The sequence below is a fragment of the Meriones unguiculatus genome, chromosome 8, assembly GCF_030254825.1.
Source record: "Meriones unguiculatus strain TT.TT164.6M chromosome 8, Bangor_MerUng_6.1, whole genome shotgun sequence".
NCBI classification, from domain to species: domain Eukaryota; kingdom Metazoa; phylum Chordata; class Mammalia; order Rodentia; family Muridae; genus Meriones; species Meriones unguiculatus.
In genome coordinates, this window is record NC_083356.1 from 17816627 (window position 1) to 17838524 (window position 21898).

At 52.8% G+C, this 21898-nt stretch overlaps 1 protein-coding gene across 2 annotated transcripts in view; it reads right to left on the reverse strand.

Annotated features, from left to right (window-relative positions):
• Positions 1-21898, reverse strand: part of Parvb (parvin beta) — an 85092-nt gene that overhangs the window by 9496 nt on the left and 53698 nt on the right. For both annotated transcript variants that reach the window (XM_021630852.2, XM_060388915.1), the window contains exons 5-10: positions 16940-17080; positions 14612-14727; positions 11982-12040; positions 7919-7938; positions 2360-2421; positions 1847-1915 (exon numbers count right to left, since the gene is read on the reverse strand). In XM_021630852.2, the coding sequence (XP_021486527.1) occupies positions 1847-1915; positions 2360-2421; positions 7919-7938; positions 11982-12040; positions 14612-14727; positions 16940-17080 (467 nt within the window). The remainder of the gene's footprint in view (positions 1-1846; positions 1916-2359; positions 2422-7918; positions 7939-11981; positions 12041-14611; positions 14728-16939; positions 17081-21898) is intronic.

Here is a 21898-nt window from a genome sequence, read left to right on the forward strand (position 1 = left end):
CCAAGGCGAAGGTGACTCTCCTGTCTTGAGACGGAGGGAGGAGCAGGGGGAGGGAGGAAAGGAGAGAGGAAAGGAAAAGAGATAGCAAGAAAATGAATATGACTGACTGACTGAGAAAAGAAATAGCTTCAGACAGAGACATCCATCTCTCGAAAGAAGATGCCCAAATGTATTTAGGGAGAAAAGAAACAACACATTACAAAACAGCTGTCTGGCGTGATGGACCGTTATTAAAGACAGTGTGTTGTTTTATGCATGAACACTCTGAAAGGGGTTGGGGGTGGGGAGCAGCAGGGAGGAAGAGAAACAGCTTTTCACTTTGGCTTCCCGAGTTTCAAGAAATCTAACGTGTCACACAGCAAGCATGCTGCATGAGCAAATAGCTCAGGGTAAGAGACGAGTTTGCGAATCATGCACACACGTGTGCGCCTGAGCACTCTAGAGAGAGAGAGAGAGAGCGCACACACACACACACACACACACACACACACACACACACACACACACAGCCTCCATCCCGAACACCCAGGAGAAGTTCTCGGAACAAACCCCCTGGCGTGCAGAGCCCTCAGGGTGATAGATTATAGTGACTTTTGTTTGTTTTCCTTATCTTCATTTTCAGACACCTCTGCGATGAACCTGAATTACTTTTTTAATTAGAAAAGCAAATGAGAGAAGTTAGAGGGAGAGAAAGCAATAGAAGAAAACGCCCAGGGGTTTAGAGGATAAGCTATGCGTTTAGGGACGTCTGCCCGCTCCGAGGATTGGGGGGTGGAGGGGCGGCTTTGAACTGAACCACACAACCAAGCGAGAAAAATCCTGCTGGGCCTTCAAGGTGTGTTGTGTGCTTGGAGACTGTCACTGCAATGGCGCTCTACATTTGGCAGAAGTGTTTTGTCCCTATTCACCAAATGGATGCTTATTTTATTACTATCCTTGGAATTCCTGTGATGTAGGGGGCGGGGCATCAGGTTCGGCTCACGGTGCCTGGGCAGTCAGTGGACAACGTGCGGGAAGTCAGTTGTCCCCTTCCACTGTGTGGGTCCCTGGGGATCAAACACCTGTCATCAGGCTTGCTTGGCCTTGTCATCACTTTTGTCAGCTGAGCCACCTTGCTGGCCCCAGGTTGGATAGGGGATTGCCTCCATGCTGCCACAGGGCCAAATGTGAAGCTATCTCGTCTCCACCTCTGAAGCAGAAGGTGCGGAATGTTCTAGACCCAGAGGCCATCGAAGCAGAGGGCCTGTGGCTGGAATCCTAACCCCTAGACCCTATGTGCGCAACTTCATTTGGAAACAGGGTCTGTTTGTTCTCATGCCGTTGGGGTGGGCTCTAGTCCAGCGCGATGTTTCCTTGCTCTCGAGTGTCCATTTCTAGACACTATCTCTGGGAAGCAGACGGGGCGGGGGGTGGGGGAGAAACAGCACAGAGCCGTGTGCAGAATACAGACACAGGAGGAGGCCACAGAGGATGGAAGTAATACATCTACGGACTCAAGAACACTGACGCCCGCCTGCCGAAAGCACAGAAGCAGTGGGAAGGAGCCAGCCCGCCCTCACGGTGACTCTGGACCAGGCCTGCAGAGCCCCAGGCTTCAGCCTTGGGTCTCTGGGGACTCAGCCTGCAGAGCCCCTGGCTTCCACCTTCCGTCTCTGGTTGCCACAGCTACAGGAAGCAGAGGTGTGAGCGGCCAGCTTGGTCAGGCTGGAGCAATAAACACTGTGGGCTATACCCTGGGAGCTCCTCCCGAGAGGCAAGGCGGTCCCACTTGTCCCCACTCCCCACCTAAGTTGAGAGCTGTTAGAACCACAGGCCAGAGGGGACCCTCCCCAAAAGCCCTGCCTACCTGGGTCTCCAGGTCGGTCACCTCCAAGTTCAGCTTATTGAGGTGTTTGTTCACAAACGTGATGAGAGACTGTCCGGGCAGAGAGGCAAAGGCAACATCAGCAACCTTCCACAGACCCCAGACCCCACCCACCCACCTAATCCCCCCACCCCGGCACGAGACGCTTCAGACCCTCCTCTGATGGCTGAAACAAAATTACTGTGTCAGGCTCCACGCTCTTAAGCCAGCCCTAGTTTTAATGGCACAGAGCCCACAGGGATCAAGCTGTACCTTCGGACTGTCCATTCGGTTTGGTCTACACGGCCCTATCGTAAAAGAGCACCATCACGGCACACATTGCTGAGTGCGGTCTCAACACACAAGGCAAACCTTAGAAATTCCAAATATCTCTCATTACCATCTCAGCCTGTCTCAGGTCTGCAAAGAGTCTTAGAAGGAGTCTGCACAGGCACAAGTCCCGTTGGGGTATGAGATGTTGGGGGTCGGGGTAGTGGGGTGGGGAGATGAATCTACCTTCTTCACAAGGTTGAGCTTATCCGGTGCGTGGTCAAAAAGCGTGTCGAAGGCATCCCGCTCTTCATGACATGCAAGAGAGAACACAGAGAGGAGTTCTAGAAAGGAACTCCTGGTCTCAAACAGCCCCCCTGGCCCCCCTCAGGATGTCCTGCCTCAGAGTCCCGGCCTGCTTGATCCCCTCTAGTTTCGTCCAGAGCAGGGGAGCCTGCAGGTGGACACAGCCCCAGAGTATGAATAAAACCGGGCTTGTGTTATGAATGAGAACTGTGTGGAGATTCCTTGATAGTAGTAAAGCTTTGGGCACTGAATACCAGGTCTCACTTGGGCACCTGAAGCATCTTTGCCTCTCCTTTCCTAAGAGCTATCACTAACTTTCTGTGAAGCCCATGTCTGCTGCCCCCAGGCCTGGTCCACCTCCCCTCACCTGGAGGCAGCCACAGTCTCCAGCTCAACTGGCCAACTTCCACCAGTTCCACCAGCCTACCCAAACCCAACCTCTCATCATCTTAGACTGCGGTCCAACCTCACTCCCATGGGTATAACAAGATGGCGGCCCTCCCACACATCTCCCAGCCTTTACCAAAGAGCAGCCTCTCCGCACTCCAGCATCCCTCAAGCACTAACATGCCCCGGGCTCTTTAACAGAGCCTCACTGCGCCCCCCCCCCCCCCGGGTTGCTCTCCAAGGAAAGGGTGTAGCCTTGTACTTATCACAGCTTGAAAATATAGTTTCTCCTTGCAATGCAGTCTGCTGGACCTTCGGCCCCTGACTTTCCTGGAGAGGGGGGCAATTCTCCCACTCCCGGCCCTGTCTCTGACTCCTGCAGCAGGGAGCCCTTGGTGTCCTCTGCAGGATACCTGTGCAGGCAGCTCATTTCCCCCTGAGGTGTCCCATCACTTCTTCCCAGATGACCCACAGTCTGCTCTAACTGCCACACAGCTTGTGTGTGCAAGCTGCCGTCCCCCCCCCCACAGAAGTCTTCATCCCTTACTCTCTTTGGTCCTCTGAAAAATTAGCATATGAAAAGGACAAGTTGGCAAAGAGGGACACTGGAAAACCCCCCCCAAGCCCCTCCCTAACCGCAATGGACACACCCTCGGCCCACCAAGGCTGACAAAGAAAAGGAAAAAATTTAAGCTTGAAAATCTGCTTGTGCCTCTGGCTCAGGACATCGTGCACTCCAAAGTGTCTGCGGGTGGCCCGGGACTCACTGAAACAGTGTGGCACTCCCCTGGGGGGCAGATTTAAAGATGCTAGTGAGACATGCTGACACATGGATTTCTGTGAACATGTGACAAGTAACGCACGCTCAGAAAAGCCTACTCTATGCAAATGAACCGAAACACCCTTGCGATGCACATGAGGGGAAAGTCGGCTGTAAGGTAACTAGCGGGCTCAGCTGTCCACGTTGGAGGCATCGCTTCCTCCATCTCGGATCTTTCCTCAGTCTGCTCCGGCTGTACTGCATGTCTCTGCTCTGTTCTTTGATCAGAACCTAGAATCTCTCCAGAGATGCCCTTTGACCCCCAGTGTCTGCCAATATTTGTACGAAGTGGGGAATACAGAAGTTGTTAGGATAGAAGGCTATAGCTAGGTCAGGCAGAGGCCTGGGGCCTCCAGGGCCAGCAGAGTGCTGCAGAGGAAGGAGAGGGACTGGAAGGGACCTCAGCACTGACTTCTGTCTTCTTGGTTCTTGAGGCAGTGTGTGCTCCTGAGAAGGAGCTAGCGGAGAGGCCTTCCACCCCCAGCTTCAACACAAGAGTCCTGGCTGGAGGGGTAGGGCCCAGGGAGCCTTCTCCCACTTCAGGGGATAAGGGGTGCCAAGGAGAAGAACAAAGAAGGCTGGGGTGAGTTGATTAGCCAGGGCTCCTGGGAGAAGAGCCAGTCAGGACTGTCTAAAGGAAGCCTCCCTCCAACCTAGCCCCAGATGAAGGTGCCAGAGATTCAGACTAGGGTCTGGAGGCAGCTCCATCCAGTGTGGGGCCTCTCTTTCTCAGCCCTAGGGAAGATGAGAGGCAAAATGGAGAGAAGGGACCGTTTGCTTCTGTATGTGTACATGAGTATGTGTGTCTGTTGAAGGGAGGCAGCTCCTTCCCCTAAGGGCCAGTGGGGACGAAAAGCCACCCTCAGTTAGCACCAGATGTCACTCACTTCCATAACCAGCTAAGTCAGATTATCCCCCAGAAAACAATCTGTAAAGGGGCAAAAGGAGCTTAGTCCTCTTGAAGCAGTGCAGCCCTGCAAAGCGGCTTAGGCAAAGCCCCAGGAGCTGAGGCTCTTGACGTCACTGGTTTATTTAGCTGGGCCACTGCTGGGCTGGCAGAGGGCGCCGTGGGCGGCTGCCTGGCACCTCCCACACTAGCTGCTTACCTAGTCCTAAAAGACAAATCATGTGGCCCCGTAGCCAGGAGGGACAAGGGGCTCCCAACAGGGGTGGTGGGGTCAGGGAAGAGCTGGGTTCAAACCCTCACTGGGTTACCCACAGACTTCAGGTCCCTTCCCCAGCCAAAGGGGCTCTTCCTCTGTAACCCTGTCCATTCCCCACCACCCCTGTGAGCATCAAGAGCAGGGGCAGGGTCTCAGGGACAAGCCCAACCCTCTGCATGTCTGGATCTTCTACCAATCTCCCTCCTGTGCCGGGGGAAGTCACTAGTTGGGAAGGGCACAAACAGGAGGGTCCCAGATCTGCCCCTGGAGCTTCAGTCTCCATTAGACCAGAAGGTGCTCTGACTCCCCTTTTAAAACAAAAGCTGGGAGCACACCCCACCTCTCATCAAGGTGCTGCACCTGAGCCGAGAATGGGAGCTCCTATTTTCCCAGGTACCCCATTGCCATAACCTTCAGCTACTGGGGTTTGAGCAACTCTGTTAGGCTGATCTCTGGCAGCACCCAAGTCTGCACCCATGGGCCAGATTTGGAGTAATGGAAGGATGTCAGAAAGAGCCTTGAAGTCTGAGCCAGGCTTGCTGGAGAGATGAGAAGGGGAAGGGCATTCCAGCCAGAGGGATCAGAGCGTGCAAAGAGAACCAGATTCAAGAGCAGGATGGCCTGAGAGGGGAGGCTGTCAGGAGCTGTATCCTTCAGGGTGGTGTCCTGGTGTCCTGGATGATCAAGGGTGTGAGCATGAGGTGAGAGTTTTAATTTAGCACAGGCTCAGCTGGAGAGGTGAACGGGAGAGACTGGGTCACAGCAAGCACAGGACAGAAGAGGAAGGTGCTTCCTCCCTTGCCCCCCCCATCCTGACAGCCTCAGAAAGGGCTCAGAGTGGGGGAACTGGGGAGGAAGGTCCACCAGCTGGAGAAAAGGCAACTGGCAAAGCTGTTGCTATGGAGACCAGGCTGTAACCTCCCAGCTCCCAGGAGACTTGTTTCCAGGGAGAGGAAAACCTGCTCCCACCTCAGCCAGGACAAGATGCTGATGGAAAGGGGCCGGGCACCCCATCATCTAACAGAGTGATGGGAGAGTAACCAGGGAAGAGCCACATCGCTGGGCGCAACACTTGAAGGCCAAAGAGCAAAGGGAACTGGTTCCAGCTTGACCCAGCCGTGGAGGGTCCTCCTGCTGTCTCGAAACCTCCACACACTGGACAGTGGTCCAGGAAGGCTGCTGAGATCATGCAGGCTGGAGGGGTGGTGGCTTCTAGAGCCCCCGAGGAAAGGAAAAGACATTGGATGTGCCTACAAACAATTGCACCATTGTCCTGGGACAAGGAAAGTACACACACACACACACACACACACACACACACACACACATACACTGTGAGGCTCCCGGGAGGAGGGCTGGCTCTGGGTGTGTCAGATGATTATAGACGACTAAGACAAGCTGAAGGTCGCAGGGAAGGTGCAGGCTGGTTTGTGGCAGGGGATCCCTGGTGAGCGACGGTTCAGCCAATGCAAGAGGGAACCATAGGGTAATTTAGGGAGGGCATCTCAAATGGAGAGCAGTGGCTCTGAGAAAGCCACGAAGTTGGGCCTGGACACTCAGGAGGTGAGGAAACAAGCAGGCTACAGGGGATGTGATGTCTGGGGTGTCCTGAGAGGCCATTGTAGGGACAGTGGACAGGAAACAGAATGACAAGGGATGCTTTGAGCCCTTCCTCCTCAGCAATGTGCAAAGGAGCCGAACAGAAATGCCGGGTGGAATCCGACTGTGCACCAATGGTAGTTGTGTGACCAGACTCTGGCAGGGCAGTGAGGCCAGATGTGACCAGAAATCCCAGGACAGCCATGTGCCTGGGAGCCCCAGGACTCACTGCACCAAGGCTCAGGCTGTCAGCCTCGTAACTAGGAGACCTCCTTGCGTCAGCAGAAGCGCAAGGCGGGGGCGGAACTAATTGCCTGTCACTAGCTAATAGCCTGTTTCATCTTGCGCCAGAGCCTTCGAGAAGTAAAGTGAGTACAGCCTCCTAGGAGGCCTCGTGCGGCCTCAGATGTCCCCAGCACTGTGGCTGAGTCCTGGCTCACCTGGCCCTCCCCTTGGGAGCCACAGCCTGCACACCTGACCAGGTTCTTCCCAGCCTGGTGGCCCCCAAGATACCGAATGGGCCCACTCCATCCCCAACCTCCAACCACCATCCCCAGCAGCCAAGCCAACCCTTTTCAAATCCTGTGACCCTGAAACAGGGCCAACCCAAATGCACACTGTGACAACTCCACTCTCGGGCACTCTCGGGTCCTCATTTGTCATCTTTCCACCTCTGCGGTCCCCAGGGGCTCAGAGCCCCTCCATGTAGAGGAGGTGACAGGGAGAGATGTGTCTCTAAACTAGCCTGTACCTGGGCACAGCCAGGGGTCCCACATGACCCATGTCTGCCTCCACCCTATCTGTCCTCTGCCTCCTATTCAGTCTTCCTTTGTGTTTAAAATAGTGACATAAAGACTAGGAAGGAAGCAGGAGAGAGGAGCTGCTTTAACAAAATGCTAAAGAAGCCTGTGGATTTTTTTCCCCAACAAGCATAGCTCCATTAGCAAAGGCTCAGGGGCTACACAGCTGCAGCTTTCTCTCAAACTCAAGGCCTTCCAGACCGCCAGAGCTGTGTCCACTCTCCCCAGAGCAGAACTTCCAGGTCAGAGAAGGGCTCTGGGTTTTGGAAATGGCACTTGCCTCTCCCTCAAGGATTCCCCAATGCCAGGCACACATCTGGAAAGGAACTGGGAGCTTCTATCTGGCTTCCATTTCTCCTCTAGCAGCCTTCTCCCCTTCCCACAAGCTGGAGAACACACTAGAGTGGCCGAGGTGCTTTCTGTTTTGAATTGCCCACTTTGGCCTCCCTACCTAAGCCGGGAGCCAGGCCTCTGCCTCTGACGGTTTAAATGCAGCCACAGGTTTTTGATTCCTTTGTCTGCCCCCTCTTGTCCTGAGGACAGGGGCAGGATGAGTAGTCACCTCCTTTTCTCCCTCCTTCCCTGCAGGTAAGCTAGAGACAGTCTCCATGCTGGCATTCCCCCCTCCCGACAGCCTCACCCCTCCTGCCTGAGAACCCCAGAGCTTTCTGGGTTGGCCCCTGTGTGCCCAGGGGTCTCAGTGTATCCCACCCCAAACCAGGGTACTTACCAAACCGGCCCATCATGATCCTGTGAACAAGAACAAAAAGTCAGATGGTCGCTTGGACCTAGTCTTTAAAGGGAGGCAGGTAAAGCCAACCAGACCCCTGGCGCCCAGACTCAGGGCCCCCAGCACGAATGGACCTCCTCTCTGCTCCAGCCTAGCAGATGTGAGGGGCATGTCTGAATGACTGAGTGACAGCAAACTGCCCTCTTTCCTGACACGGTGACCAATCTGGTATACCATCTGGAGAGGACAGACATAATGGACCATGGGAATTGGGAATACGTTGATTCTAGCCAAAGTGTCTCACAGCCGTGCCCATCAGATAGACCAGTGTTTCTCAAGTTGTGGGTCCCGAATCCTTTAGGGGTAGAACAACCCTTTCAGGGGTCGCATATCAGATATTTACATTATGATTCGTAACAGTACAAGATCCCAGTGACGAGGTAGCAATGAAAATAGTTTTATGGTTGGCAGGGGTCACGGCAACATGAGGGATTGTATTAAAAGGTTGTAGCATTAGGAAGGTTGCAAACCTCTGAGAGAGAGGGTGAGTGAGGAAGGGGTCTGGAGTTTTGGGCTAGAAAAGCCACTGAATGCTTAAAGATTAATGAACTGTGGTGGGAACTTGGAAGAGAGTGCTGGGAGATCTTGCTTGTGAAGTTTTGGAGGGAATTTTGAGAGTTCCTCAAAGACTCCATGGGGCTGAATAGGTGATATTTTGAAATAATGTGTGGCTCTATTGAGCTGGAACTCAAGAATCAGCCATGATAAACAAAAGACCAGCATCATCGAGGTGAAACCTGGGACCTGCTTCCTCAGGGTCAGCACAGAGGCTGCATCTGGGGCTGGCCTCTGAACTTGGTAGTGTGTAAGAGTCCCCCTGGTGGTGTTAGTTTTGAAGGCATGAAGGGGTCACAGGGAGCAGCTGAGGCTTGGCACTGTGAAAGAGCAGAAGACATCATTGATGAGGGGACAACCTCAGTTGCAGTAGAAGCCCCAGGATCGAAGGGGTCACAGAGAAAGGCCTGGCAACATGTGGTAGGGTCAGAGTCCCCGAAGAGAGGCCAGGAGGCCATGGGTGGAGACCACAGCATTTTGGAGCTGCCAGTACATGGGATGAACACCAAAGATATCAGCAGGTGTGGTATGGAGTCAGAGCCTAGGAGACAAGCTGTGTGTGCTGTGAAGTTGTAAGCCAGAAAGGTAAAGCTGCCCAGGCTCCTTGGAGCCCAGAAGATAGTGAGTCCCAGATGTCAGACACGAACCAAGTACAGCTGCTGGAGTTTGGTTTTGCTTTGAGTTGATTGTGTCTGTGACCTGGGTTTTATGAGAAAGCAGGTTGGGAAAGCCAGTGAGCAGCTCTCTTCCATGGCCTCTGCTTCAGCGTCTGCCTCCAGGTTCCTTCCTTGAGTTTCTGGCTTGATTGCCCTCAGTGATAGACTTCAACTGTAAACTGAAATAAACCACTTCCCCCCTAAGTTGTTTTTGGTCATTGTGGTGGTTTGAATAGGTTCGGCCTCCATAGACTCATGTGTATGAATGCTTGGCCCATAGGGTGTGAGTGGCACTGTTAGGAGGTGTGGCCATGTAGGAGGAAGTGTGTCACTGTGGGGGCGGGCTTTGAGGTCTCCTATACTCAAGCTCCACCCAGTGTGGGACACAGTCTCCTTCTGCCACCTGTGGATCAAGCTGTAGAACTCTCAGCTCCTTCTCCAGCACCATGTCTGCACCATGCTTCCGTCATGATGACAATGGACTAAACCTCTGAAACTGTAAGCCAGCCCCAATTAAATATTTTCCTTTCTAAGAGTTGTCATGGTCATGCTGTCTCTTCACAGCAATAAAGCCCTAACTAAGACAGTCATGGTGTTTATTTCAACTACGGAAAGTAAATTAAGATGACTTGGCTATAGCTAACCCAGCCACCATGTCTGTGAGGAAGCATGACAAGCTTTTGGAAACCTGTGAGAACTTTAAGTTCCCAAAGACCCCTGAGGCATGACCCTGGAGCCAACTCCCAGAAGGATGAGGGTGAGTCTCTCATGCAGCTCAGCTACCATCCACCTGCTTCTTTCCTAATGTCAAGAGATGCATTCGGTCCCCAGACACCTGCTTCTAGGACAAATCCTTGGGCTCCATCTTATTAAACACTTAACTGGAGAGACGGACTATCTGCAGGACATAAAGACACAGAACCAGACACTCTGAGCCCATGCAGGCCAGGGTTTCTCCTCCTCAGCTCAAGGCTGGTAACAAGAAAAGACATAAAAGGCTACGCTAAGACCATTCACTTCTGTTTGGCAAGCTGGGAGGGCTTTCTGGAGGGAGACGCCTCTAGGAAACCAGAAGGACACGCCTTTGATCCCAGTACTCGAGGGGCAGGGGTAAGTGGATTACTGTGAGTCCACCACAGGGCCATCCATGTCCGACACACACCCTGTTTCTCCCATGACCAGCTCCAATGGGCACACAGCAGGCCCCCAGAGCACTGGACACAGCGGGTAGGCTGTCAGGAGGGCACTGGACAAACTACTCTCTCTGCTTTCAGGTTCTGCCACCAATGATTGTGGGGTCCCCAGCACCTCTTGTTACCTTCTCTGGTCCCTCTCGCCCTGAGCAGACTGCAACAGACAGCTTATGCAGCTTCCCACACACACAGGTCCATGGACCACTCAAGGTCAGAAGGTGGAGTCTGTTCCTGAAAACCCATGACCCGGGATGACCCAAGACTCACAGAAAAAAAAAAAAAAAAAGGAACCCAGGATGAGGGTACTCACTCTCGCAGACCATGAAGGGAACTGGAGAGGAAGCTCAACCCATGAGGACAATAGGCAGGGAGAGAAGGCTCTGGGAAGCCTTCAGATATACCTATCACAGGACCAGCCACAGCAAGATTATCAGAACTGCCTGGCTGAGCCCATTCACATGGCTGATGACTGGCTTGTGAGGAAATGAAATGATTCGGAGAGAGCATCTCACAAGACAGGCCACCAAGCCCCCCACCCCACACTCCATTCCTTGAATTTACCCTTCTGCAGCCACAGATCCACGGGGCTGGCACAGCATACAACCGCCTGACCCACCAGCTATCTCTCCTTCCCTGGGGGATGCCTGGAGCAGGATAGCACACACGCACACACACACACACACACACACACACACACACACACACACACACCACAGGGCACACTGCCATATCTTCAGTTTCTCTGGCAGCCCACTCACCACGCCTGAGTGGATTCTGTGCCAGTCAGCTGCTGAAAGGCTGTAACGGCACACACAGCCTTAGCGTCTGTGTGAATGGAGCTAGTGAGCTAGCTGACACAGTCCATGCTTTAAACACTGAGACAAGGTTAGTCAGGAGGAGCAGAGGCAGTGAGTTCCTAGGATCCATCATGGAGCACGGGGGCCACACACGTGGTTCACTTTCAAGCTTGCTATTAGGGTCAAGTTCCTCTAGGCTTTTGAAAAAAAAAAATCTGGCTTTCTCAAAGAGATCAGAGGACTCAACAGTGTCTACCATAGGACAGTTCTAACAGCCACACAGTTCCTCCCTCTAAAGGAACAATTGGTGATAGACATGTGAAAAGAAAAACTAAAAGACAAACAGGACTCTCCAACTTATTCTTTGAGACAGGGTCTCTCACTGAGTTGGCTAGACAGGCAGACTGATTTTTCTGTCCCTGCCACCCCGGTGATGGGGTTATAGATATGCACCCCTGTACCTGATTTTTTTCAGTGCTGAGGACGGGTTCTCATGCTCCCACGGCAAGCACTCTACTGACTGAACCATCCCTTCAGTTCACCTTCTAAAATAAGGAATGAGAAAGCCTCTGAGGAGGGAGAGAGTCTAACACAGAAAGTCTGGAAGGAAGTGTGTGGAAGAAGGAGGCAAGCAGGTACCTGCACAAAAACACACACACTCAAACTAGCTAATATGGAGGAATACAGGCTCACCTGGGGCCAGTAAAGCCAGAGCCTGGAGCCTGGCTTGCATGAGGCATGGGTCCCAAAGGGCCATTGGCATGAGGTACAGAGCCCCGAGGAGCAGCCGCCATTTACTTACTCTGTGGTCGTGGTCAGCTCCTCCGAGATGTGGCTGGAGTGCAGCAGGCCTTCTCGCTTCTGAAAACCCCGAAGCAAGCAAATTAAGACCCAGACCACAGGGCACTAGTGAAGTGGAGAACACGGGCTGATCATTTCATGGGTAATCCCCTCCCAGGTGACCCTGGGCCAGACAGCAGCCAAAGAAGGGCCACATACCCCGGTGTACACTTCATACCTGGACAGGTATACTCCAGATGACCACAAAGGGGACCCTTTCGGTGTCTGTGACTATCCCCAAATTGTTCTCCTTGGTGCCCTGAGATATGGTCACTAAGCAAGGCTCAAGAGAAACATCCCAGGCAAGACCCACCAAATAAAGGCCAGATACTACAGCTGGGGGAGGAGATATGGGTAGTCAGAAAGTTCACAAGTCATGTTGGAGAGGCACCAGAGGAAAAAACATGTGGGTAATGGGTCAAACAGGATCCCCCGAACATGTCTACCCAGGACCTTGGAACATGCTTTTCCTTCCAACATTAGTTAAGAGAGGTGACACGGTGATAAAAGCTCTGCAGCTAGGGTGAGTGGCACTCTTGAAAAATGAAAGAGCAGAAACAGAGGCCCATGGCCATGAACCCAGGACACTAAAGACAGACAGCCTCGGTAGAAGCAGAATGGGGCAAAGAGGGCTGATTTTTCCTGAAGCTGGCAGTGTTAGGAGAAGAAATCCACCTGCCACTTGAAGCCCCCAGTTAGTGGTACCTCACCGCAGCAACCCTGGAAGGCACAGGCGGCACCAGTAGGAGAGCAGAGGTGATGGTGGACATGCAACAGGAGTTCCCAGAGGCCAACCAAAGTAACCATAGCCACATGTCCCTTGAAGATCCGGAGGGACAGGAACCTGTGTCCTAACCAGGCAGCCTTCTCGCTCTTCCTTGAGCTGGCCCCAAGGATCTTGTAGACTAGTCCTTGGTAACAAGGAAACATAGCTGGTGACTTCAGCTTGGCTTACTCCAGGCCTCATTCCAACTGACACTCAAGAGAGAACTCTAGGTATTTGGTTGACTTATGTGCATAAGCATCAATGAGGTGCCTGTTAGTGCCCGGGCATTGGGGAAGGCATTGGTAAACCCAGAGCTGGATAACTAATGGCAACATCACCCCAGAATTGTAGGCCAATCCCTGCAGCCCTGAGCAGTCAAGAGTTCTTTCTCCCCAAAGCTTCTGCTGCTGGGGGTAAGCAAGGCTTGGCTCTCAAGCCTTCCAGCCATGAAATGCCACATGAAATGCCCATCTTGCCCCATCTCAAATAAGCTCGCCCAGAGGACCTCAGGAGAGGCAGAGAGACTGAGTGGGGCTTGGTGATGTTGAGAGGCTGCCATCCAGCTGAACCTCTTCGCCCAGTTTCTTCTACTTTGGCCTCAGCTCAGGCAGCCCAGGAACCCCAGTTTAGGCACAGCATGCTGGAGGGGGCTTGCAGGGGGCGATCAGATTTTCCAAAAGCCCAAGATTGTCTTGGATCAATGTGTAAAACTGAAAGGAAATACCCAGCCGGTGAGCCCGCTCAGCACTCTTGGGGCCTGAGACTGACGTAGGTAGGTTTAGGAACCGTTTTCCCTTGTGTCCTTGGAAAGCCTTTCCCGGCCCACTGCCTAGGAGCCAGCAGCCAAGACTAGGGCCACAGGAATGGTCCCCCTGGGTCTGCGTCACTCTCACTGACCACAAACATCCTGACTGGGAGGGAAGCCGGGAGAAATGGCAGGTGACCATCTCTTAATGTCAGACAGGGCCTTCCCGGCAGGGAACCACTAAGCTCCCAGGGTAGCGGAGAGGTCAGGATGGCTTCAGAAAACACAGGCTCAGCCAGGTCCCCACGGACCACAGACCACAGAAGAGATAAGTGAAAAATTCAGAGAACAGAGTGTAGCTGAGTGTCTCCGAAAGCATAAACACCAGTGACGTATAGGTCCTCAGCCCATTGGCAGACATGGCGGCTCTTCCAGGCCAAAATGGGTAATCCTTACTCCAGGTCCCCAGCAGTACAGGCAGATGCCCAGCATCCAGTAGGTGTTTGATACACGCTTACTGGTGAAGGTGCACAGGAACCAAGCCTGGCCAACACCTGCACGCTTGGATGCTAACGCACAGGAGCGTACACGGAACAGACCCACGCCTGCCCCTGTTAGCAGAACCCCAGGTCCTGGCTCCCTTCTCTGAGTAAATCAAGAGAAATGAACCTAAAAAAAGAGATAATGGGGAATGATGGCTTATAATACAGAGCAAATGTGGAGAGCCTTTAATTTGGGTGTCTATTTCATTCTGCCGGTCGCAGCCTCCTCCAGTGAGTAATAAGCACATTCAAGGGGATTGAATTCCGACTCGGTGGCTTTGGAGAGAAATGAATGTTCTCCTCAGAAATCTGGGAAATTAAACCTCAACACCCGTGTGCCACTCTCCAAATCAACAGCATTGTTCCTGCTCCAATCATCTCTCCGAGAGCCGGGGTGAGATATGAATTTTATCAAGGGGGGGGAAATAGAAGGTGGACTCTCGGGATGGGAGAGGGGAAAGAGCTGGAAAACTACAAGAGGAGAAAGTCAGCCAGCCCCTGGGACAGAGAGAGGGGCTAAGTCAGCGCAGCGTACTCACCCGGACTACCACCACCTGCACGGTGACGTGCTCGGGGAGGTGGATGGGGGCTCTGAAATGCATGGCCAGAGACACGAGGAGGTGGAGAATGGACACCAAGTTCTTCCCGTGGATAGCTTTGGGGTGGAGAGGGAAGAAAACAGAGGCCTCGAGTCAGCTGCCATAGCGAGCCAGGGACCAGTCTCTAGGGTATGTCTTACGGAGACCTCCAGGGGAGGGAAGTGTGACCTCAGATAGACAGGGATGATAAGCCCCCCCCCCCAGGGCCTCCTGCCTGCTCATGCCTGGCTTCTCTTTCTTCCTTTCTTGTTGGCCCAAGGCAACTTGACAACCATGATTTTAGGATTTTTGTTGTTGCTTGTTGGTTTGGGGTTTTTTAGTTGTTGTTTGAGGGTTTTTTTTATTATTTATTTATTCATTTTTTATTAATTTCAGTTTATTCACTTTGTATACCAACTGTCCCTTGTCCCCTCCCAATCCCACCCTCCAACTCTCCTCCACCCATGCCCCTCCCCCAGTCCACTGATAGGGGAGGTCCTCCTCCCCTTAGTCTATCAGGTCTCATCAGGACTGGCTGCATTGTCTTCCTCAGTGGCCTGGTAAGGTTGCACTCCCCTCAGGGGGGAGGTGATCAAAGAGTAGGCCACTGAGTTCATGTCAGAGACAGTCCCTATTTCCCTTACTAGGGTACCTACTTGGACACTGAGCTGCCATGGGCTACATCTGTGCAGGGGTTCTAGGTCATCTCCATGAATGGTCCTTGTTTGGAGTATCAGTCTCAGAAAAGATCCCTGTGCTCAGATTGTTTGGGATTTTTATTTTTGTTTATTTGTTTTGTTTTGTTAAGGCAGGGTCTCACTATATAGCCCCAACTGGCCTAGAGACTAGCTGGGCCTGAAAAGCACAATGATTCCCTTGCCTCAGTCTCCGGAGTACTAGGATTAAAGGTGCGTGTCACCCTGCCTGACCCTGGCAGCCACTTTTAAAAGCATTGTGTCTTTTCAAGCAGAGAATTGCAGGTTGCCGGGAAGCCAGGTCACAGTCACAGTCCCACCACAATAACGCATCTCATTACCATTGGCACTGGGCTAACTTCTGCTACTCTGCAATCAGCTGTCCCCATAAGGAGAGGCGACAAGGATAGGGGCTGCTCTAGACCCCCAGTCAGTCCTGGCTCCCTGCCCTAGTTTCGGGCCAGGTTATAGCAAACCTGTGATAGGACACCTCCTATCCACAGCCCCAGCACCTCGGGGAAGAAGGACGTGCCTACCCAAAGTCATGCCAAGAAACCAGGGGCAGAGCCAGCCTCATCTCCACAGCTAAGATCTGGGCTCTCTATGCAGGCTGCAGAGCCCTCCTGGCCCTGAAGGGACAGGCTCTGGAGGCATGCCACACCACACCTGCCTTGTAAGGAGCCAGAGGATGTGGGGGTAGGGGGGTGAGGGTAGGTGGACAAGGACAGGTCAGAAACCATCAGCTTTTTCAGCCAGCTCATCCCCTCCTTCTCCCTCTGTAATGCCACAACCCCCTCAAGCCAGTAACAAGTGACATTGCTGAGCTAGCGTGGACTGCTGGGTCTCTGCCTCAGTGAGCCACCCCGATATGGGCTCTCTTTGTGAAACTGCACTGGTGCAAAGTCCCAGCGAGAACTCCTTGGGCCAGACATGTAATCCTGGCATTCAGAAGGTAGAGACAGGAAAACAGGGAATTCAAGGTCAAGCTTGGCTACATTTTAAATCCAAGGCTAGCCTGGCTACGTGAGACTCTCAAAGACAAAACAAAGCCTGGAGAGATGTCTCAAGTCCATAAAATGGCTGCCACACAAGCATGAGGACCCAAGTTGGAGTTGAAAAAGCCAGCTGTGACACCACGTGCTAGGTAACCCCAGCATTAGACAGTTGGGGACAGAAGGATTCTGAGCTTGCTGGACGGCCAGTCCCACCTCACTGGTGAGCTGCGGTTCTCTGTGAGAGACCCTGTCTCAAAACAAAGAAGGCGCATAGTTCCTGAGGAATGCTGTCTAGGGTTGGCTTCTGGCCTCCATACATGTGCACTCAGACCTACACAAATTAAACAAGCATAGGAACAAACAAGAACCTTAGAGCTGAAGGACGGGGAGTTGGGGGGTGAGAGTGCTTAGCTGTGTGTTCTCCAACCTAGCATCTCCAGGCCTCTCTTGGGCCTCTGGCTGAACAGTTCAGGAGGAGGGAGCACTGTGTTTTAACCACAAGGCCATATGGGATGATCGATGACAATATAGAAAGACGAAAAGGCGGTTCCTCCCCACACCCCCTCCCCACACCCCCTCCCCACACAGGGGCCACTCACAGTCCACATTCCAGCGCAGCGGCCAGCCGTGGGGACGAAGCAGGTCTTGCACAGCTTCCAGGACCGTCTGCAACTTCTGCTTCTGCCCGATCTCAGACTGTGTCACCTCTGCCACGTTCAGTTTGCAGTGCGCCAGCTTTTCTGTGGAGACGTGAAGCACGGTCACGAGGCAGTGTCGGGGCTGAAGGGGCTGGAGCCACCTGTGCCCTAGCCAGAGGTGCTAGGGGGCCAGGGGTGCTGTGCTGAGCCAGGAGGCTCTGGACTCGGGAGGCCGTTTCTACTGAGCGAAAGTTGCACTGTGAGTGAAGGGGGCAGCTGAGGCTGAAGCAGGCTCTGCGGAACAAGCCTATGTGCGCACCATGGAAGAGTAGGTCAAGAGGCCTCCGGGGACCACGCGTGGTGGCAGTCAGTTGCCAGGAGCCACAGAGGAAGGGGAGGGTTTACTCAGAAGGTGTGCTCTGCCCCTGCTATTAGCTAGTACCTTCTAGATGTTTCCGGAAGGCAGCACCCATGAACTCTCAACCTCATGGCTGCCTGAATAAGACCCGAAGGTGACAACACCAGTTGGCATGCCAACATGGATGGAGAGATCTCAAAGCTCCACCCCTAGATGAAGAACCATGAACCATCAATGGCTGCTGAGAGAAGGAAACTCAGCCTTCTCCAGGGAGAATGAGCCCCTACCTGATCATTCCATACCACACACATATATGTGTGTGCCCTAAACACACACACACATATAAACAGCACTAAATGGACTCATTAGGTTGTAAACAAGTGAGCGCGCACGCACACGCACACACACACACACACACACACACATACACAGGTATATTTAAAGATGAGGTCATGAACTTAAGAGGGAGTGGAAGACATAAAAATGATGTTAATAGTATTCATGTATAAAACGCTCAAAATACCCTAAAAAATGTTATTGAAAATCAAAGTTAGGGGCTGGAGAGATGGCTCAGTGGTTAAGAGCACTGGCTGCTCTTCCAGAGGTGCTGAGTTCAATTCCTAGCTACCACATGCTGGTTCATAACCATCTATAGTGAGGTCTGGTGCCCTCTTCTGGCCTGCAGGCACACATGCAAAACATGTATACATAATAAATAATCTTTTAATTAGAGCGATAGATAGATAGATAGATAGATAGATAGATAGATAGATAGATAGATAGATAGATAAAAGATAGATAAAAGTTAATCGATGTGGTGGCACATGCCTTTAATCCCAGCACTCAGGAGGCGAGGCAGATGGATTTCTGTGAGTTCATGGTTAGCCTGAACAACATAGCAAACTCCAGGTCTGTAAGGGTTGCACAGTGAAACCTCTCTCAGAAAAGTGTCTTCTGACCTCTCTATGCACCCAATGACCCCTTCACACATCAAACACTAATAATAATAATAATAGCGATGATAAGAAATAGTGATTTTAAAACAAAAGCGAAATGTGCAGTTGGGGGATGCAGAAGAGATCCTTGGTCAGCTGCACAGGGTGCAGGAAGGGGGTGTGTTCCCCGGGGTCCCAGACTGCACACTTTGGTAAACACAGTAAGAAAACCTTAAGGCTGCTTGCCTGTTCTTCCAGGCTCCCCTTCTCCCTGCCTCTAACATTTTCACTCGCAAGAAGTTTGATTGGACATTTGCCGGGTTTGTTACTGTGTCATTTCTAAGAGCAAGCAGGAAGCACTCTGGAGGAGCCTGGGTGAGAATTGTCACATTCACTCGGAATTCAATTACCGAGACGGAGACCCAGCCGCCTTCAATTTCCTTTGGGAACGGCGGAGGCAGCAGGTGAGAGCAGGTAGCCACAGATACAGCAGCCAGAGCTCAGGGGATCCTGCTGAAGGCAGCTCGGAGCCCTGTTCCCTCCTAGTCTTTAATTCCAAGATGTGACGTTCCCTGACAGGTCTCCTCCGCCAACTAGCAAAAAGCCCAGGCCCAGGATGACTGGAGGCAATTTCCTAGAGGGTGATTACCATGTCTGTGGCCAGAGAGGCAGGGCTGCCATCACATCGGCCTCATTGTCACTGAGATCGTGAGCCCCACTGAGGTCCCACAAAGTTCTGTCGCATACATCTTAACTGCGACCAGGACTTCAGTGTGCTTGCCCACCCCGCCCCCAACCCCACTCCCGAATTCTGGCTCCTGCATTTAGAAAGGTCAGACTGCGGCACTCAACCAGAGCTGCACGGCGCCGCTCTGCAATCATATGTCCACCCAACGGACAGCTACTGGACACAGATGCCATCCTAAGCGCCGGACAAGAGAGGACAACACACGGGGGGGGGTGAGACAGAGAGTGGAGGTGACAATCAAGGACCACGAACAGACACATGACAGGTCCAGGGGCGGTGAGCGTGATGGAGAAAAGGTTGCCCCTACGGACAGGAGTGCCCGCTTCCTCGGAGTCTCACCACCTGCCTCCTGTGTCACAGGGCCCAGCAGGGACACCCACAGCTGCGTGTGTGAACAACATGAAAATACACAGCAAGCTGGACCCACAGGCGTGCGGCCACCAAGCACAGGGCAGAGCAGGGCCCGGGGGAAGAAAACAGGGAAGGAGGGAGGGTCAAAGAGAACCCAGCGTGCCCTCTTGTCCCATGCCACCACCTGGGTCACCTGGGTTGGCAGAGGAAGAGGCAACAGAAGAGGGAGGGAAACCGCGTCAGTCAGCACAGGCTATGGGATCTTCTGCCCTGCGACCAGAGGCCTGAGACAAGGTGTTGGCTCTTTTCTTCCTGTGGCCTCTCCCTATGTGCCCACACGGCTGTCCCTCTGTGTGCAGCTGTCTCCCAAGCTCCTCCACCTTTCTTTTTTTTTTTTTTTTTTAATGAGATGGGGTCTCCCTATGTAGCTGAGGCTGGTCTTGAACTCTCTGTCTTCCGGCCTGAGCATCTCAGTGCTGGGACCAGCAGGTATGCCGCACGTCCCCTGGCTAATCTCTTCTCATAAGGACTCTAGACATACCGGCATAGGTATGACCTCATTTCGAATTAATTACTTCTTTTTAAAATGTGTCTCTAAATACAGCCGTATTCTAAGGTCTGAGGGTTAGGATGCTGTCTTAATTAAAGCTACTATTTCTGTGATGAAACACCATGCCCGAAAGCAACTTGAGAGGAAAGGGTTTATTTTGATTATACATCCCAATCATAGTCCATCATCAGAGGCAATCAGGGCAGGGACTCAAATGGGTCAGATTCTGGATACAGGAGCTGATGTAGAGGCCATGGAGGGTGCTGCTTACAGCCTTGCTCCTCATGACTTGCTCAGCCTGCTCCTCCCACCCCCACCCCTTTCGTGAGACAGGATCTCTCTACATAATCCTGGCTGTCCTGGAACTCACTATGTAGACCAGGCTGGCCTCAAACACAGAGATCTCTGCCTGCCTCTGCCTGGGATAAAAGGTGTGCGTCACCAGGCCTGGCCTCACCCTGCTTTCTCAACCCAGGGCCACCAGCCCAGGAGTGGTTCCAGTCGCCATGAGCTGGGCCCTCCCCCACTACTCACTAAGAAAATGCCCTACGGCAGTGCTTTCCAATCTTCCTAATGGCCGTGACCCTGTAATACAGTTCCTCTTGTTGCGGTAACCCCCAAGCATAAAATTATTTCCATTGCTACTATATAATTGTCATTTTTGCTACTGCTTTGAATCACACTGTAAATATTTTGGGAGGTAGAGGGTTGTCACGGGGGTCTCGACCTACAGGTTGGCCTACAGTCCGATCTCTCAGTCAAGGTTCCCTCCTCTCGGACGATCCCAGCTAGTGCCAAGTTGACATAAAAACTAGCCAGCAGCCATGTCAATAGATGAATGTGGGGCTGGGGGTTATGACTCAGCCCGGGAAGGCGGGTCCTGTGTCCCGCTTCTTGCCCTAGGTCTCCATGAGGCAGTAACTCCAGAAGGCGGGAAAAGAGATTTCTCTGCGTATCACCCAGGCATTGATCTGCAGACTGCTGAGGGTGACAGATGTGCCATGGCCTCATCTTCCAACATGGAAGAGACAAAAGGTAAGGTGACCCTCAAAGCGCAGCGCGCGATGGAGGGTGATGGGACGCACGAGGGAGGCCTGAAGGTGTTGCAGGGAGTAGCGGCTGGCCCAGGAGTTCCTCAGCATCCAACATGGCCACCCCACCCGACCCACCACCTTGAGGTGCGTACTACACACCCAGCCAAGCTGAACCCCGGCCTGGCCCAGAGATCCCCAGTTGTTTCCAGCCTCTCTCCTCAAGAATAGGGGCTCCTCTGGGTGCCCTGGTGGCTCACCCAGCGGCCCACACCGTCCTCATCATTCACTCTCATGTACTCAAAACACCTCCTCAGGCTGGGGACCTACCTCCGTGGGTAACTCCATTGCTTGGTGAAGCATGGGAATCTGAGTTTGATCCCCAGAACACAAAAAGCCAGGTGTGTTTCATGTGCAGATCTGTATCCCAGAATTCCTTTGGGAGCAAGAATGAAGGTGTAGGTAAGAGATGCCCCAGAGGCCAGTCTAGCCTGGAGCGAGCAAAGGACCCTGCCTCACATACAGGGGAGGGAGAAAAAAAAGCCTTAGCTCACCCCCTGACCTCCACACATGCACCGTGGCACACGCATGCCCACATTCACATGTATGCACCCACACGCAAAAACATGTAATTCAAATTAATAAAAAAATAACCTCTTCCGCCTCTTACTCCCATGTGACACTTCTCATGGTCCTTTCCCACATGCTGATCTCACCAGACTTCTTTGCTGGCTCCTCCTCATCCTAACCAGTCCCAGCTCCACCGCCTCAGCCTTGTTGCTCAGCCAGCACCCCCTTATGTGATCTAGAGCTGCCGTGGGGAAGCCCGAGAGCCCACTGCCTGCATCAAGGTCACACCTGGAATGCCCAGTCTCAGAGATCACGTGGATCGTCATCACGTCTCATCAGAAACAGCGTCGCCCACACAACCAGGCAGATGCCGGCGT